The following is a 17,668-nucleotide window of genomic DNA, read 5'->3' on the forward strand; positions in this document are numbered from 1 at the left end:
AGAAAAGTTTCTTTTACCTCCACCTGATGTCCTGTTACAGAAATGTCACCATAATTCATCAGAATAAATGAAAAAGTACTGCCTGAAATTAAAACCACTTGAAACGATGTTTCCTGCAAAGATTGGAAAAAAGCATAATCACTCTTAGTGTTCATTGTTCATTATATTTATACAAAATGTTCATATTATTCAATGTTAGTATCAGTTATATTATTGCTCTTATTTGTATGAACATTGCTGTGTGTTCTCATTGTTATAATTGTTTTATTTGAATGGAATTTCATTTAGTAAAAACAGACACATTTCAGAAGCATAATCAAACTTACTGTGCTAGACATGGATAAGTGAGGGACATTATCCCACGTTGCAACAAAGACCCAAGAAGCGTTGAAGGTCAGATTTGGGAAATGATTGTTTATATCCTGAGTGGCGCGTGTGACAACACTTCCATTAGTGTACTGATTATATGAAACCGCACCTCCCGCACTGTTGTCAAGGTCGGTCCAGAGACCAGCAATTATATCTTGGCTTTCATTAGAGGGAAAGGAGTAGGGATAATATTGTGATGAAGACTGGTTGAATGTGAGGTGTCCATTATTATTCACCTGAGACATGAAAAATAGTCAAAATCACAGCCACGGTTTAGCTGATAAAGCAATCACTCACGTTAAGACTTAGAATCAAGATGAAATCCAATTCTTACATAAATCTGCTGGTATGTTCGGCCAAAGAACAGAAAAGGCCTAAACAGCTGAATTTTAGAGGAGCTTCCATCATCAGCAGCAGCATTTCTTGCGTCTCCTGATGAGCCGAAAGGATAGAATATTTCTGGTGCTGCTGTGAGAATGAAAAAAAAAAACATAAGATTTGACATTTACATTTTAAAGTGATTTGTGAGGCTCATTTTGAGTTTATGTCATGTGAGAGGAATCTGGCTGCTATTAGTAGTGGGACATGATGACCTCTGGTTGTGGACTGGAGTAACTGTGGACTAATATTGGCAACCTTGGTAAATGTTGTTTATCTTTTTTTTTATTAAACATTTTTCACAACAATCTATCCTTTAACTTAAAGCTGCAGTCCGTAACTTTTTGGGGTTAAAAATGATCCAAAATACATTTTTGAACAAGTACATAACCAGCCAGTGTTCAAAACTCTCTGCTTGCCTTAGCTTAAATTCAAAACGGTAAGCTTGTAATAATGATTTTAATTCCAGCATGTCTTTGCGTCATTACGTCACATCTGTACACATAGAGAAGGAGTCTCGGCCAGTCGGCTATGTTGCGTGTGAGGATGATGGAGGTGGAGATTTATAGCCTTTTCTCACAGCACTTCATATAATTAAACGTATCAATTTGATGGCGGATCCAGAAAGGTTCAAACGACAATCACCAGTGACAACTGAAGATTCACCCGCTGTAAAATGCAAAAGACTTCGGACATCGGAGTGGCTACAGAAAAAAAGAGACTGCAACCGGACACATGCGAAAACAAGGATAATATCGGAATGGCATTAAATGTAGTCACGCAATGCTGATTTTGTTAACATTAATAATTTGAGAACAAATTGTAATTTGCACGGTTTGACGTGATATGATAAGCGATCATTAGCACTAATAAGTGCGATTTACTACAATGCTTTTTTTCCCTTAGTTGGTCAGAACAAAAGTGGATGTTACTTGTTCAGACGACATTTTCCGGTGAAAATTCTAATGTTGGTCATACATTCTCCTCAAAACATTAGATTCATCCGCGCTGTGCCGTGCCGAGGCACAACCCACGTAAAGTTGATTATTCCGCTAATAACTGCAATTGCAAATTTCGAACAGAGATGGCGACAAAGAGGAAAAACTACAGACTGCAGCTTTAAGTGAAATTCTAGAAAAACCTTAAATAAACATTTCTCCAAAACGTATGCCACAATTATTATCACCCCTAGAAATTCTTAAAAGTAAAGTCTAACAAATCATATTTTTAAATTAAGTTTACTTAACTTGTGATTAAGAAGACTTAAGTCGTAAGTCATAACTTCCGGCTCTAATTATGATGTGACACGTAAACCAAATTCCTCATCCATAACAATAGGAAAGACTGAGAACTCAGCAATAATGTGAAACAAAAGGTTGTTGAGAAGAGGAGGAAGTTGATATTACAATTTTTTTTTGAAAATGGCCATTTCCACAATCAAGGAAATAACTATTCTGTGGGCTGTTTTACTTCTGCATAATCTGATTTATATTTAGAAGATATTAGTTTAGCAATTCATTTTTCTACACTCTTGTGTAATAGGTCAAACAAAAAGAATCTAAGATTTCATGAGAGATTATAAAGGAAGCAAGACAATACTTTACCAGTGGTTGTGATGGGTGGAGTAATGGTTTCCATGGATGGGATTGTCTCTGTTGTTGTAGACGCTGATGGGATGGACTGGCTTGTGGATTCTGGTATTAGGAATTTTATGTTAACAGCAATGATTTTCAAACAAAATTCAGAAAAGTTAATGGCTGAAGATCATGAGTAAGTGCTCACCAACACAGTAAGCACAGCAAAATGGTGGCTTGACAATCTCATAAACATGGTAATTTCCTGGACAGGCTTTGACTCTTATAGGGTGGGATGTGTAAGTACAGCAGCCGCTCCCTGAGGAGACACAGATCTGACGGGTGACCACTCCATCCTCCAGCTGTGGGTGAGGGCCGTTGAGCCACAGTGGGTAACTAGTGCCACACATGCCTTGATTTACACATGATTCTGGCATCTGGACACTCTGATCATTGTAGAACATCCTGTACCAGCCATTCCACTCCACATTATAATCACACTTGCCATAGTTGTAAGAGTTATCTGTGGATCTCCAAGGCTGATCCAGACTGGTATAGTTGTAGCAGGGGTCAATACTTGGAGTGGTGAAAGATACTATTATGAAAACGTAGAAAGTGTGCATTATAATAACATAAAAACCATCAATTCAATTCATGACAAAAACAAAGATGACTGAATATACCTGCACAATAAACAGGAGCTGGGATTGAAAGAGTCGGTCTGGTAAATTTGTAGACATAATAATTTCCAGGACAAGCTTTGACTTGGATTGGATCGGATCTGTAGCGACTGCACTGATCATAATGAGAGCCGTAAACTTCACAAGTAACAACTCCATCTTCTAGCAGAGGATGAGAGCCATTAAGCCACAGAGAACTATAACCTCCACATGACAGGTAAGACATACACCACTCAGGCATCTGAGCACTTGATCCATTAATGAAGAGTCGATACCAGCCATCCCATTCTACACGAGTGTCATCATGTCCAGATATTAATCCATTCATGTACCAGTAATTGAGTGTGCTTCTCCAGTAGTTGTCGAGAATGTTGTAGTTATTACACGGGTCATAATCTGTTAGTGGGAGATAATGAGACCAAAACATATTATATTTCTATGTTGAACTTCACAAGTGCAAATCTAAACCAGTCAAACTACAAATAATCATGAGATTCATAAACCATTTATACATAACATGACTGTGTAATAGTGATGATTCAAGTTAGTGTATAAAAATTGCCGTTTAAACTTCAAATTTTGCTGTTGAGATAATCATATATTCACTCATATATATTATATACAACTTACTCAATGTGATGCTGGATCCAGTGAATATATCTGGACTCACAGTGGAAACTGCCTGTGAAATAGTGTTGACATCTAAAAAGAAGGAAATTCATGTCATGAGAGAAATCATTTTAAAAGGTTTGAAAGACTTTAAAAAAAATACAAAATCACAGTACCTGTACAGTATCCGGAACACCATAATTGGGGATTCACAAGTTCATAGACATAGTAATTGCCTGGACACGCTTTCACTCGGATGGGTTTTGTCTTGTAATCACAGCAGCCTCCCCAATAATAACCACCACAGACGTCCCTGATCACCACTCCATCCTCTATCTGAGGGTGAGGATCATTGAGCCACAGACTGATGTATGTATTACAGGTGTATGAACTAACACACGTCTCTGACATCCGGATGTCCATTCCATAGTATAAAAGCCGGTACCAGCCATTCCAGGAAAAAGAGTCTTCACAAATGTAATCTCGACTTTCATTGTTGGCTCTCCAGGGACGATCCAGAGACTCATAGTTGTAGCAGGGATCACTGCTGAGGTTTTGGAAAGCAACTGTCATGGACAAAAGAGATCTTTGTATTATACACTTTGTGCCAACCTCTTTCTGTGAAATGTCAGACATTACATGGCCAATGTTCCCTCCGGCTTTGTTTTGTTCTTGCTGAGCAAACCAAGCTTTCTCTATTGGAATGCAAAAACCCGCCATATATATGTGATAAGCGATCGTTAGATTTAATCAGCGCGATTTACTACAATGCTTTTTTCCCCTTAGTTGGTCAGAACAAAGGTGAATGTTACTTGTTCAGACGACATTTTCCGGTGAAAATTCGGTAACACTTTATTTTGATGGTCCCTTTTGAACATTCTGTTAACTATAAGTAACTTTGCAACTACATGTCAACTAACTCTCATTAGAGTATTAGTTTACAGTCTGCTTAATATCTGTTAACTCTTTATTTTGATGGTCCTCCAACAGACACTCTACTGACTATAAGTAACTTTGCAACTACATGTCAACTTATTCTAACCCTAACCCTAATACTCTACGGATACTAGAGCCCGAAGCCACCGCCAGGCGCTGCCATTTGCGCCATTTAGAATTTCACTCGCCACCAGCCAATAATTTCGTAAGCCTAATTGAGCCGCCATCTGATAAAGTTTGGCTGAGCCGGCTAGAATTATTTGCATCAAATAATAATTCTATCACATAGAGACATACACACACGAAATATATAAACAATACACGAGATCTACAGTATTTTCCCAGTGGATTCATAACAGCACAGTCGTGTGCTCGTTGCTACGATACACAAACTCACAGTGAATTGACGACCAATTAAAATCGCTCGTTTTCCGTACAGAAAAAGCGATGCATTTTTTTCTCGCACTGAGGTGAAATGGCGGAAAGAAGCAAGCAAGGTAATTTTGATCTCACTTCTCACATACTTTCCTAATTCCTACTTACTTTGTTTTTTAACTTAGGCCTACCCAGACTTTTGTTAAATCTTCAGGGCACGGTTGCACAAACACCTGAATCAAAGATTGATGTTATGAACCAAATATTCTGGAACGGAGAGATTTATAGCACTGAACGTGATATTACTGCAGTAACAAAACACCGTTTCCACATTGCTAATTCACGACGCATGCTTCAGTGTACATTGAAGTGAAATGTGCAAAACTTTGTCCAAAATAATACTGATAACAGTGTGTGTTTGTATTAAGGTGAGACACGGCAGGCAAAAACATCGGGGGTTTTTACTGGTAAATTTTGAGATTTTTGGATATTTGCCTTCAATAACATGTCTTCTTTCAGACTTGTGGTGAAAAAAAGTCTGAAATATACATTTAGGTCTTTATTTTTCTACACTTCGTCTGTTTGCGTCTGTAGATTTCTCATAAATTCAACAAAAGTATGCCTTCTTAATCAACATACTTCTCCGCGATCTCTGCCGTCACCCTCTCATCACATGCACCGTTAGGAAGCTCTCTTCATCTTAATATAACACTTAGAAATATAGTGTAAGCCATGCATTGCTTGGAAATATTGAGTTCTAGTAAATCAGTATAACATAGACATCTGTAGACATGAAGTGGCAGCTTCAGCCATTTGCAGCTATGAAAAGTTTGGCAGCTGCAGCAGCCATTTAGGTTTTGGCTGAGCCGGCTAGCCAGCCAATAACTTCATCAGCCAGCCATTATTCTCAAAACAAATGGCTTCGGGCTCTAACTGATACTCTAATGAGAGTTAGTAGACATGTAGGTGCAATGTTACTTATAGACAACAGAATGTGTTAAAGGGGCCATCAAAATAAAGTGAAACCGAAAATTCTTATGTTGGTCATACTTCCAAAAAGTAGAATCAGTGATTGCGAATGCCAGTATCCACAACGGTGCTGACTGACAGCCGCACATTCTCCTCAAAACATTAGATTCATCCGCGCTGTGCCGTGCCGACGCATAACGCACGGAAAGTTGATGATTCCGCGAATAACTGCAATTTCAGATTTCAAACAGAGATGGCGACAAAGAGGAAAAACTACGGACTGCAGCTTTAAGTAAAATTCTAGAAAAACATTAAATAAACATTTCACCAAACCGTGTGCCACAATTATTTTCACCCCTAGAAATTCTTAACAGTAAAGTCTAACAAATCATATTGTAAGTTAAGTTTACTTAACTTGTGATTAAGAACGCTTAAGTCGTAAGTTATAATTTCCGGCTCTAATTATGATGTTACACGTAAACCACATTCCTCATCCTTAACTATAGGAAAGACTGAGAACTCAGCAATAATGTGCAACAGAAGGTTGTTGAGAAGAGGAGGAAGTTGATATTAGAATGTTTTTTTTTTTGAAAATGGCAATTTTCAACAATCAAGGAGATAATTATTCTGTGAGCTGTTTTACTTCTGCATAATGTGATTTATATTTGGAAGATATTAGTTTAGCAATTCATTTTTCTAAACTCTTGTGTAATAGGTCAAAAAAAATCTAAGATGCTCATGAGAGTTTATAAAGGAAGCAACACAATACCATACCAGTGGTAGTGATCGGTGGAGTAATGGATTCCACAGTCTCTGTTGTTGTAGACGCTGATGGGATGGACTGGCTAGTGGATTCTGGTATAAGGAACAATTTTATGTCAACAGCAATGATTTTCAAACAAGCCAGAAAAGTTAATGGTTGAAGATAATGAGTAAGATCTCACCTATACAGTAAGCTCCACAAAATTGTGGCTTGACAAACTCATAAACATAGTAATTTCCTGGACAGGCTTTGACTCTTATAGGGTGGGATGTGTAAGTACAGCAGCCGCTCCCTGAGGAGACACAGATCTGACGGGTGACCACTCCATCCTCCAGCTGTGGGTGAGGGCCGTTGAGCCACAGCGGGTTATAAGTGCCACACATGTACAGATTTACACATGATTCTGGCATCTGGGCACTCTGATCATTGTAGAACATCCTGTACCAGCCATTCCACTCCACATTATAATCACACTTGCCATAGTTGTAATAGTTGTCTGTGGATCTCCAAGGCTGATCCAGACTGGTATAGTTGTAGCAGGGGTCACCACTTGGAGTGGTGAAAGATACTATTATGAAAACGCAGAAAGTCTGCATTATAATAACATAAAAACCATCAATTAAATGTATGATAATGACAAAAACAAAGATGACTGAATATACCTGCACAATAAACAGGAGCTGGGATTGAAAGAGTTGGTCTGGTAAATTTGTAGACATAATAATTTCCAGGACAAGCTTTGACTTGGATTTGGTCGGATCTGTTGCGACTGCACTGATCATAGTGAGAGCTGTAAACTTCACGAGTAACAACTCCATCTTCTAGCAGAGGATGAGAGCCATTAAGCCACAGAGAACTAAAACCTCCACATGACATGTAAGACATACACCACTCAGGCATCTGAGCACTTGATCCATTAATGAAGAGTCGATACCAGCCATCCCATTCTACACGAGTGTCATCATGTCCAGATATGTATCCATAATTATACACGTAATTGAGTGTGCTTCTCCAGTAGTTGTCGATAATGTTGTAGTTATTACACGGGTCATAATCTGTTAGTGAGAGATAATGAGACCAAAACAAATTATATTTCAATGTTGAACTTCACAAGTGCAAATCTAAACCAGTCAAACTACAAATAATCATGAGATTCATAAACCATTAATACATAACATGACTGTGTTATATTGATGATTCAAGTTAGTGTATAAAAATTGCCATTTAAACTTTAATGCAGAATTTTCATTGGAAAAAACAAGAGCAAGTTTTGCTGTTGAGATAATCATATAAATTATATACAACTTACTCAAGGTTATGCTGGATCCAGTGAATATATCTGGACTTACAGTGGAAACTGCCTGTGAAATAGTGTTGACATCTAAAAAGAAGGAAATTCATGTCATGAGAGAAATCATTTTAAAAGGTTTGAAAGACTTTTAAAAAAATGTAAAAAATAAATAAATAAAAAATCACAGTACCTGTGCAGTATCCTGAACACCATTGTGGATTCACAAGTTCATAGACATATTAATTGCCTGGACACGCTTTCACTCGGATGGGTTTTGACTTGTAATCACAGCAACCTCCCAAATAAATCCCTCCACAGACGTCCCTGATCACCACTCCATCCTCTATCTGAGGGTGAGGATCATTGAGCCACAGACTGATGTATGTGTTACAGGTGTATGAACTAACACACGTCTCTGACATCCGGATGTCCATTCCATAGTAGAAAAGCCGATACCAGCCATTCCAGGAGAAACGTTCATCACAAAAGTAATCTCCACTTTCATTATTGGCTCTCCAGGGACGATCCAGAGACTCATAGTTGTAGCAGGGATCACTGCTGATGTTTTGGAAAGCAACTGTCATGGACAAAAGAGATCTTTGTATTATACACTTTGTATTATCTACCTGCATATACACCAGGGGCCTCATGTATAAAACTTAATGGAGATTTCATCCTAAAAGTGTGTGCACGCACAAAAGATTTTGTATACGCACAAAAGTTTTCAGTTTTCTAAAACTCACACCGAATCCTTCCAAAATTCCCTTTAGAAATGCCAGTAAGTGGAAGATTGTGTATGTGCATTCCCACCCTGTCGCCTCCTCAAATTATCCATATATAGATCTTACGACACCTAGCCTTACTATGCACAACCTTATCCGGATATCATTTTATGGTGTTAGAATTGTTGCATTGTTCCCAATAAATAGATTGTGAAAATCTTTACATTTATTTGTGAATCTCAAATTGAAACGAAAAAATACAAATGAGATTTTGCAAATAAATTTAAAAAAAAATGTGTTTAGTCACAAACACAACTCTGCCTGGCATTCATTTGTGTATCGCTTCTTGTGCATTTGTGGATCACAGCACACATTTTTGGACTTTGAAACACTTTTAGTTTCAAGACGTGCAGACAAATCCACAAATAAGTGGAGTCCACTCACCGTCTACTTAAGCTAATCAGATAACAGCCATATTGCGTTGACCAATCTTAGCAAGCTCTCACTCCAAACCAATCACGATTTGCTTTACAATTAGGGCATTATAGGGCCCATAAAATTGGTACAGTAAAAGAGGGTTAAAATTTGGATTTCGTTACACCATTTGACTGTATCAAGCCAAACCACAGTATTACATTTTATGAGCCTTTGAAAATGCGAAAGAAACAGCACACATCTCTGTTATGGGAACACCACGTTATGGAAGCGTCACGTTATTCAAGGTAGAACAGAAAAGCATCCATAAGCAGCTAACTAATTAATAACTAGATTAAACATAGAGATACACTTGCAAGTTTGTGTAATAGGTGAAATTACTGTCACACAACAGCTAACAGCGTTTCCCAGTTTTTCAGTCAAGCAGTTTTAATGACGCATATGAGCAGCTTCGTGGATCTAACGATCTATAGAGCATTATAAATAGTATTTTAAACATTAAATAAATGTTAACATTTAGGCTTTCTACAGAAGGACCCCTCAAGTTTGCAAGTTCTAGACTTCTCAAGTATGACAGGCTCATTTACTATATGAACGATTCCTACTACACTTGTTTCATTTCTACATTTGACTACACTTTACAATAATGTTAATTTATTAAACATTAGTTAATGTATTGACTGACATGAACTAACCATGAGCAATACATTTGTTACTGTTCTTGTAAATCTCTGTTAACGTTAGTTAATAAAAATAAACCTGTTCATTGTTTGTTCATGCTAGTTCACAGTGCATTATCTAATGTTAACAAGACTTTAATAAAGTATAAGAAAATTTTTAAATTATAATTAACAAAGATTAACAAATGCTATATAAGTGCAGTTCATTATTTGTTAATGTTAACTAATGTAGTTAACTAATGTTAACTAATGAACCTTATTGTAAGTGTTACCCTACATTTTTATGGAAAGCAAAAGATAGAAAGAGGAATTGAAGGTTATAAAGTGAAAAAATTACTGTACTTGTTAGTCCATTGGTTATTTCACCTGTTAAAACAAAATTCAAGCATAAAGATTTAAATTTAGGAGTATCTTATCAGTTCACATATTTGAAAGTGTCAATCCAATGAGACATATTTGGTCAGTTATAGTTTTTAAGATAGATTGTAAGATGTGTAAAACTCTCACCATTAACCAGCAGGATCAGTGACGCACACAGTGAAATTAGAAACCTCATTGTGACGAACAGATCTGTAAAGACAACATCTCAAGATTATACACATACATCTGCAAAAGACATAACAACAAATTTGTTTCTAAATATGTTCATTTCAACTTGTAAGCCATTAAAATCCAAACAAGTAATATAAATATAATACACATGAAATAACTTTACCTGAGATCAGAGCAAACTCAGGGAGATTCTCTCTTCAGTCGTTCAATACAGTGATGCTGAACTGCAGCGCTCACAATCTCATCACTGCCTTTAATAACTGTGGGTGGATCTTTACTGGAACTCTTGACAATACCTTAAAGCAGTGTTTCATTTCTTTTCATTTCTTTTCATTTTGTGAGAGATTGTATCAATGCTTGCCATTTAATCGGGTCACTTCATAGTGCCGCTCTGTTGTGTAATGGCTGCTCTGATATTACAATGGCAACAATAGTTCATCTAAATTGACCTAAAATCAATTTAATCTAGATAAGCAAGATTCCCAACTATAAATATACTGTATGTACACACACACACACACACACACACACACACACACACACACACACACACACACACACACACACACACACACACACACACACACATATACATACACACATACATACACACATACATACGTAGTTTAACTCTTAACTTTAGGAAGCACAAGTAGAATCACTACTATATGTTGAAAACAATTAGATAATTTAACACATTTAAAAGGAACATTTACATTAAATGTATTAATCTCCCAGCGAACATCACACAACTTGACCACTGTCCACTTAGCAATCTTCCAAATACATTCTTTAATTAAAAAAGTAAGCAACACAAAGGTAGCCCCTATAAACTTGCAATACTGATATACAAGCAAAAGTCTTAGTGATAAAAAGTTGCTCTCATGCAAAGATCCATTCAGTAAATTATACATTTTCAGTCTCACTGTTGTAATGTCAGTCTGTGTTGCCCTGTCGTTTCATGTTAGTAGTTCCCCGTTAACTCTATTAGTCTACCCAGATGTCTCAGATTAACCAGACACACTTGTTATCCTGTTTAGATCGTTTGCCCCTGTATTTAAGCCCTGTGTTTTAGTCCAGTCTTTGTGAGTTCTTGTGTGTTTTGTTTTGAAGCCGTAGAGTTTATGTTAGTTGTTTTGTGAGTCTTCGCCTAGTTTCCAGTTTATTTAATAAAGTGAGTGTGCTGCATTTGGATCCTGCTTCCTCCTTACTTCAACCACCTTCCTAACACTCACACTGGAAAGACTCTTTCAAAAATCACTGCAGACCTCTGAACATGCATTTCGATACTTTACAGGGACTTTAATAAGATGTAGGACTATATAAGAAGAGTGTAAGACTTGGACATTAACTTGTCAATAGTCTGACACTGAATATAGCCTTTCAGTCTTTCTTCACCTTATTTAATTAAAAAACTAGAACAAATACAACTTTGGTTATTTGAGCAATGACTGAACCTTACAGCATCTTAACTTTTTCAAGAGAATAATTCAAACAGCGCGGTAACATTATTCAAAGCCTTTAGAATTGAAAATACAGTAGTCAAAATTTGAAGTGGATCAAAAAAGTTCAAAGTTCTCCTAAGACAAGAACAGATATTGTTTAAAATATATGTAGAATATAATAACTTTGATGAAAGGTTTTGATCCACTTCACATGTTGACTACTGTAGAATCACACTTACACATATTATGGAACCATTGTGGAAAATCATCAAAACAATTGCAATTATTACAAATACTTCTCTTTCTAAATATTCCTGCATGTAACTGATCACGTATGTGATCACGAATGTAACTGCATAAAGGCATGATCATGAAGCCATTTACTTACTCATCAAAATGAATTACCTTTTGGGTTACTCTCTGCATTATGTCCTCATCATATGATTTGATATACTAGATAAAATATGAATCTATAATTTTTAAAGATGGTGCTGCACTTATAATATAAAAGTAAGGAGGTGGGTGCCATTTTGTTTGAGGGAAAATGCTTTCTCCTGTTTTCCCGTGTTCTAATGTCAGGGATCCAGGGAAGCTCAATTGTTGTTCATTTAATAATTGTTTTGAAGCATGTAAAAGCAAGTTATGCCTAAAGTTAAGTTAGGAGTCCTTTTGTTTTTTTGTTTTGGCCCTGCTCCCTCCTGGGGCTCAAACCATGACGGCAGTTAAACAAAATTAGGGTTACGGGATTAGTTTTTAGTTGACAAAACCAAACCAAAGCAATCAGCCTTTATTGGTACCATGACAACGACCATCAACTTTCTCTGTCAACTCAAGCTTTAATCCTGAGTTCGTGGAGTGTGTACACATTAAAGTGTGACATCAGTAGCGAACAAACAGTCACAAGCCTTGAAACATGCGATTCACTTTTCACGAGAGAGTCAGTGCGATTCAATTTTCTCTTCTCCAAAAGATTGAGACATTGAAGAATATGAATTATTTACTGTAAATGCATTTACAAAGCAAGAATAAAATATCTTGCTATATCAGTTTAACATGTAAGCTCACATGTAGTAATTTTTAAAGCTCCATGTATTACAATGGCGGCTGATGGTCTTTCAAAGAGGGGAAGCTCATTTTCGGCCTACATCATAAAAAATGTTCATTTATTTATTTATATATATACACTGTATGTATGAATGAATGAATGAATGAATGAGCAAACAATCTAAAAATATATATGTAGCAGATTGGGGATTTTCCTCCATAACTCCCCCTGGTGGAGAACGGGAATAATTTCCCCATGGATTCAGCTGTGTTCAATACCGGCTGGTTAATCATTATCATGATTGCACTTTTAATAAGAGCAAGGTGATTTTGTTTTATTTCTTTTGGGAAGACAAAACTGCAGTAGGCTCCATCAGGTTGGGCAGGTGTGTTTTGAAGTTTCTTTTTTCTTCACTCGTGTTTCTTGTTGTGTAGCCGTCAAGGAAGAGGACCTGCAGTTAGTGCCTCACTCGTGTTTCTCGTTGTGTAGCCGTCATGGCAGAGGACCTGCAGTTAGTGCCTCACTCGTGTTTCTCGTTGTGTAGCCGTCATGGCAATGGACCTGCAGTTAGTGCCTCATTCGTGTTTATCGTTGTGTAGCCGTCATGGCAGAGGACCTGCAGTTAGTGCCTCACTCGTGTTTCTTTTTGTGTAGCCGTCAAGGAAGAGGACCTGCAGTTAGTGCCTCACTCGTGTTTCTCGTTGTGTAGCCATCAAGGAAGAGGACCTGCAGTTAGTGCCTCATTCGTGTTTCTCGTTGTGTAGCCGTCAAGGAAGAGGACCTGCAGTTAGTGCCTCACTCGTGTTTCTCGTTGTGTAGCCGTCAAGGAAGAGGACCTGCAGTTAGTGCCTCACTCGTGTTTCTCGTTGTGTAGCCGTCATGGCACAGGACCTGCAGCAAGTGCCTCACTCGTGTTTCTCGTTATGTAGCCGTCAAGGCAGAGGACCTCCAGCAAGTGCCTCACTCGTGTTTCTTGTGTAGCCGTCAAGGAAGAGGACCTGCAGCAAGTACCTCACTCGTGTTTCTCGTTGTGTAGCCGTCATGGCAGAGGACCTGCAGTTAGTGCCTCACTCGTGTTTCTCGTAGTGTAGCCATCATGGCAGAGGACCTGCAACAAGTGCCTCACTCGTGTTTCTCGTTGTGCAGCCGTTATGGCAGAGCACGTTTCGCAAGTCTCACTCGTGTTTTTCGTTGCGTAGCCGTCATAGCAGAGGACCTGCAGCAAGTGTCTCACTCATGTTCCTCGTTGCGTAGCCGTCATGGCAGAGGACTCTCAACAATTGTTGGAGCTGGTAGCCCGGTTTGGAGGCAGATACTGCATGCCTGCGTCAAGCACCAGCCGTAAGGCCTACAAGTATTAATGCTCCAGCCCTCAGTATTCTCTCTCTGTTTCCCGACCACTGAGTTTGTGGTGTACGTCTCTAGGGAAAAAGGTGTTAGAAAAGGGGTGATTATGCCAGAATGTAATGGGGTAGGAGAGAAGCGCCGTCACCCAGGAATTCATAGCCCAACACAACTTTATTTTTTAGACCCTGGAGCTGAGAGTCATGGGCTTAGTGGTCCGTCGTCGGGACGACGGTGCAAATGGGTGGGGTGGATTGTAGCAGATTGGGGATTTTCCTCCATTACTCCCCCTGGTGGAGAACGGGAATAATTTCCCGATGGATTCAGCTGTGTCCAATACGGGCTGGTTAATCATTATCATGATTGCACTTTTAATAAAAGCAAGGTACAGAGGTAGCTGAGCTTGTGTTCAGCCATTCCTAATTGTCCATTTTATGCCCTTCCCGGATGGAGTCGTGTAGTTTGGGTTACTTGTTTCTCCAATCTCTGGTATGTGGATGAGTGTAAAGTGGCATGTGATTTATTTTTGTGTAATATTTGTGTGTAACCTAAAGCCTGTTCTGCAGTTGTTGCAGTGCAGTGAGAGCATGTTGCAGCATTCAGTGGTTTTAGATACGTTGTTCTGACGCAGTGAGTATGATATCTTTTTGGGGATTCTCTTCTGCTTCAAATGTGCTTAAACTTCACTGCTGTGTGTGTGTAGGTTGGGGTCGTGTCTAACAGCGTGCTTCCAGCTCGGAGCTCTGTAATCAGCAGGACACACGGACCCAGACTACGCTGCTGTTTTGTCTTTATTGTAAATGTATTGCTGCTTTTGTCTTCTGTATTAATATGTTGTGTGTTGTGAGTATTTTTTAGGGAACCTGCAATTTAAGTGCTGTGGTTTTCTCTCTGAGACATTTGTGAAAGGCTATCTGGCCCACCCGCTTTTGGGGTGTAGTGTTCAACACACTGGAGTGTGGATTTGGTTCATTGCCTTTGTAGTGAGGGTCACTGCGTGTGGGTGCAGTCTAATGAGTGATTACTTACAAGGTGGGTCAGGGATCCCTTTTCCTGTTAGTGTCTTTGATTTAACCCAGTATTTATTTATTTAGTTTTATTTATTTTAAAATACCTTTTTCTGTATTAACGTCTGTGGGTAATTAAGAGGTAAATGACGGAAAGGTATTTATTAGTGAATGTGTTGTTTCTCAATGTGAAAAAAGATTTTTGTAATAAATTGCTTTTAATTGTCAGAACTGTCTCAGTCCTCCTTGGTAAGAACGAAACTGTTGTCTTGCATATCCTTGGGTGAAATTCCTGAGGTGGCGTAGTTGGCTACCATGTAAACCGTATTAGCGTTTTATTAATGTGAACTTACAGGTTGCTTATCTTAGTTGGCATCTCTCACCTTGCTCCTTAGCCCCCCCCCCCCCCCCCCCCCCCCTCGCCACATATATATTAAACTCGACGGAGGAAATGTGGGAATTAGGTTCAACTGAAACAAGGTGGACTGAAACAAATAATTGTGTGAAATGTATGATGTAACTTGGCTAACAATTTGCCAAGCAAATCCCAAGAAATAGGTTGTAGTAGTTTGTCTTTCGACTACACTTGTAAAATCCGCGATGAGACTGAGCTCGAACAGCTTTGCTGTCAATCAAAAGTAGATGCAGTCTTTGGACAGACCCTCCAATCATCACGCAGAAGCCCAGCGTCCAGCCCGGACATAATCGCAGCATTTATCCAATGACCGTCTAGTTTCAAAGCACTGAAAAAAAGGAGGCATAAAGTCAAGGGAGAAGCCCATAGATAGAGTCCTTAAAAGCAACAGGACAAAATATTTCAACGTTTTTGAGGAATTAGGTGATTCAGATTTGTCTTGGCAAAGCTACTAGAATATTTACAACTGTCAGACTGTCGACAAGCTCAGTTTGAGCCTGTGCAGTCGCTCAGCCATCAGGAAGTGAGTGCTTTCAGAGAATGTCTAATATGGGGAGAACGTTCACAAGTCTTTTAAAATGTCAATGACGTCATACACATCGTTCCACCAGAGAACTGCTTTACAGTAATCCTTCAGTCACTTTGGTGCCTTCGCGATCTGCACTTTCTTTTCTCTCGAGGCATCGACAACACAGCTGACACAGTTAAATACACGTGCTAGAAGAGTTTTTGTTTTGTTGTTTTTAAACACCACGCCAAAAATACACACACACATTCTGGTCCTGCTTCGGATGCCACGATGCCATCAAGCGGTATCTCTGGTCGTAATCAGTCCTTCACTGACCAATCAGCGTTCATTAGCAGAATGCTAGCGTGTAATGGGCAACAACAACTCAACCTGTAAGAAATCGAAAGGACACAAGTACTCGTTCATTCAACTTTCGACCTATAACCCATGTTGAACCTGCAAAATCTACAATCAAATCTGAGATTTCTCAACGGCAATCGGGTGAAAGAGACAAATTTAGCCGCTAGCTCCATAGACTCCCATTCATTTTGCACTCAGGGCGATCGCCCTCAGTGGAACTCTGGTGTAACTACAACCCAAATTCGGTACAATAGGACTTAATAGGGAGTGGCCAGGCTTTCCTTAGACGGGCTTTTGGTGCTTTAATCGTGCTTCAGTTTTCTCCGTTGAAATGAATGGGGTCGCTGTGTCCATTTCTTTTACTGCTTATGGGAAATGGGAAATGCACTGTGACGCTCCGGGAATGAATGAGAAGGAAATCGAGTCAGCCGACCTGCTGATTTTGAACCAACTCGTCTTCGAGATGAACATTTTCTAATGCATTTTTAGTCAGTAGAATGTTAACACAATAGTACATATTTGACCATTAATTTTACATTATAGGGGAAGCCGAGCTTCCCTTGCAGTCTTAAAAAAATCCCCACTGAAATTATAAAGCATTTTTATATTACATATGTCACCGGGGTGACAAAGTTAGGCGGAACCTTAATCGCGGTCGGGTGTCGGACGGGAAGGATTTCCGGTGTGGGACCCGGAAGACACCAACCCGGAAGCACCGGGGAGAGACGGAGAATTATTAGTGAAAGATTCGAAACAGGTGCGGGAGAGCGCGAACATGATGGCGATTGGGACACGTTGTCATTCGGGAAGGATAAAAGGGTATCTCATCTTCAACTCAGGGTGGAGAAGAGAGGGAAAAGGAAAGCTGCGGGGGTTCGGGCGAATCTGGATGTGGAGAGGAAAACCGTGGTGGATGAGAAGATAATTGCTGTTGATGTTTGGATTGTGATATGAGAAATCTTTTGGGGGATGGGAGAAGATAAGTGCTGTTGATCTTTGGATTGTGATATGAGGAGTCTTTTGGAGGATGTGATGAGACTTCAGGAGGTGTGAAACTGTCTTTCTGGAGAAGGTTTGAAAACTCCACGCTTCATCGGGAGAAGTCAAGGAGGTTGTAGCGATGCACAGTGGACCAGATCCCCTGTCTACGCCTAATCTGTGAGTGACGAGACTTTGCAGTGTTGTACATTAATATATTCACGTGTGTGGAT

The 17,668-nt window shown here is 39.0% G+C and overlaps 2 protein-coding genes and 1 long non-coding RNA gene across 4 annotated transcripts in view; 1 reads left to right on the forward strand and 2 right to left on the reverse strand.

Annotated features, from left to right (window-relative positions):
• The window catches only part of LOC143718244 (alpha-tectorin-like), a 76,137-nt gene extending 72,024 nt beyond the window's left edge, over positions 1 to 4,113 (reverse strand). Inside the window, exons 1-5 of one of the 2 annotated variants that reach the window (XM_077209249.1) lie at positions 3,787 to 4,113; positions 3,632 to 3,703; positions 3,005 to 3,397; positions 2,530 to 2,916; positions 2,352 to 2,441 (exon numbers count right to left, since the gene is read on the reverse strand). In XM_077209249.1, the coding sequence (XP_077065364.1) occupies positions 2,352 to 2,441; positions 2,530 to 2,916; positions 3,005 to 3,397; positions 3,632 to 3,703; positions 3,787 to 4,033 (1,189 nt within the window). In that variant the 5' untranslated portion in view covers positions 4,034 to 4,113. The remainder of the gene's footprint in view (positions 1 to 2,351; positions 2,442 to 2,529; positions 2,917 to 3,004; positions 3,398 to 3,631; positions 3,704 to 3,786) is intronic. The other variant, XM_077209250.1, reaches the window with a different exon arrangement.
• Positions 1 to 17,668, reverse strand: part of LOC143718260 (uromodulin-like) — a 39,825-nt gene that overhangs the window by 7,043 nt on the left and 15,114 nt on the right. The gene's annotated exons all lie outside the window — the stretch shown is intronic.
• On the forward strand, positions 14,558 to 15,232 carry LOC143718232 (uncharacterized). Its single transcript, XR_013196293.1, has 3 exons — positions 14,558 to 14,656; positions 14,734 to 14,797; positions 14,871 to 15,232. It is a non-coding gene; the product is annotated as an uncharacterized LOC143718232 (long non-coding RNA).

The sequence above is a fragment of the Siphateles boraxobius genome, unplaced genomic scaffold, assembly GCF_051911475.1.
Source record: "Siphateles boraxobius isolate OS27281-9 unplaced genomic scaffold, OSU_SipBor_1 60, whole genome shotgun sequence".
Lineage (NCBI taxonomy): Eukaryota > Metazoa > Chordata > Actinopteri > Cypriniformes > Leuciscidae > Siphateles > Siphateles boraxobius.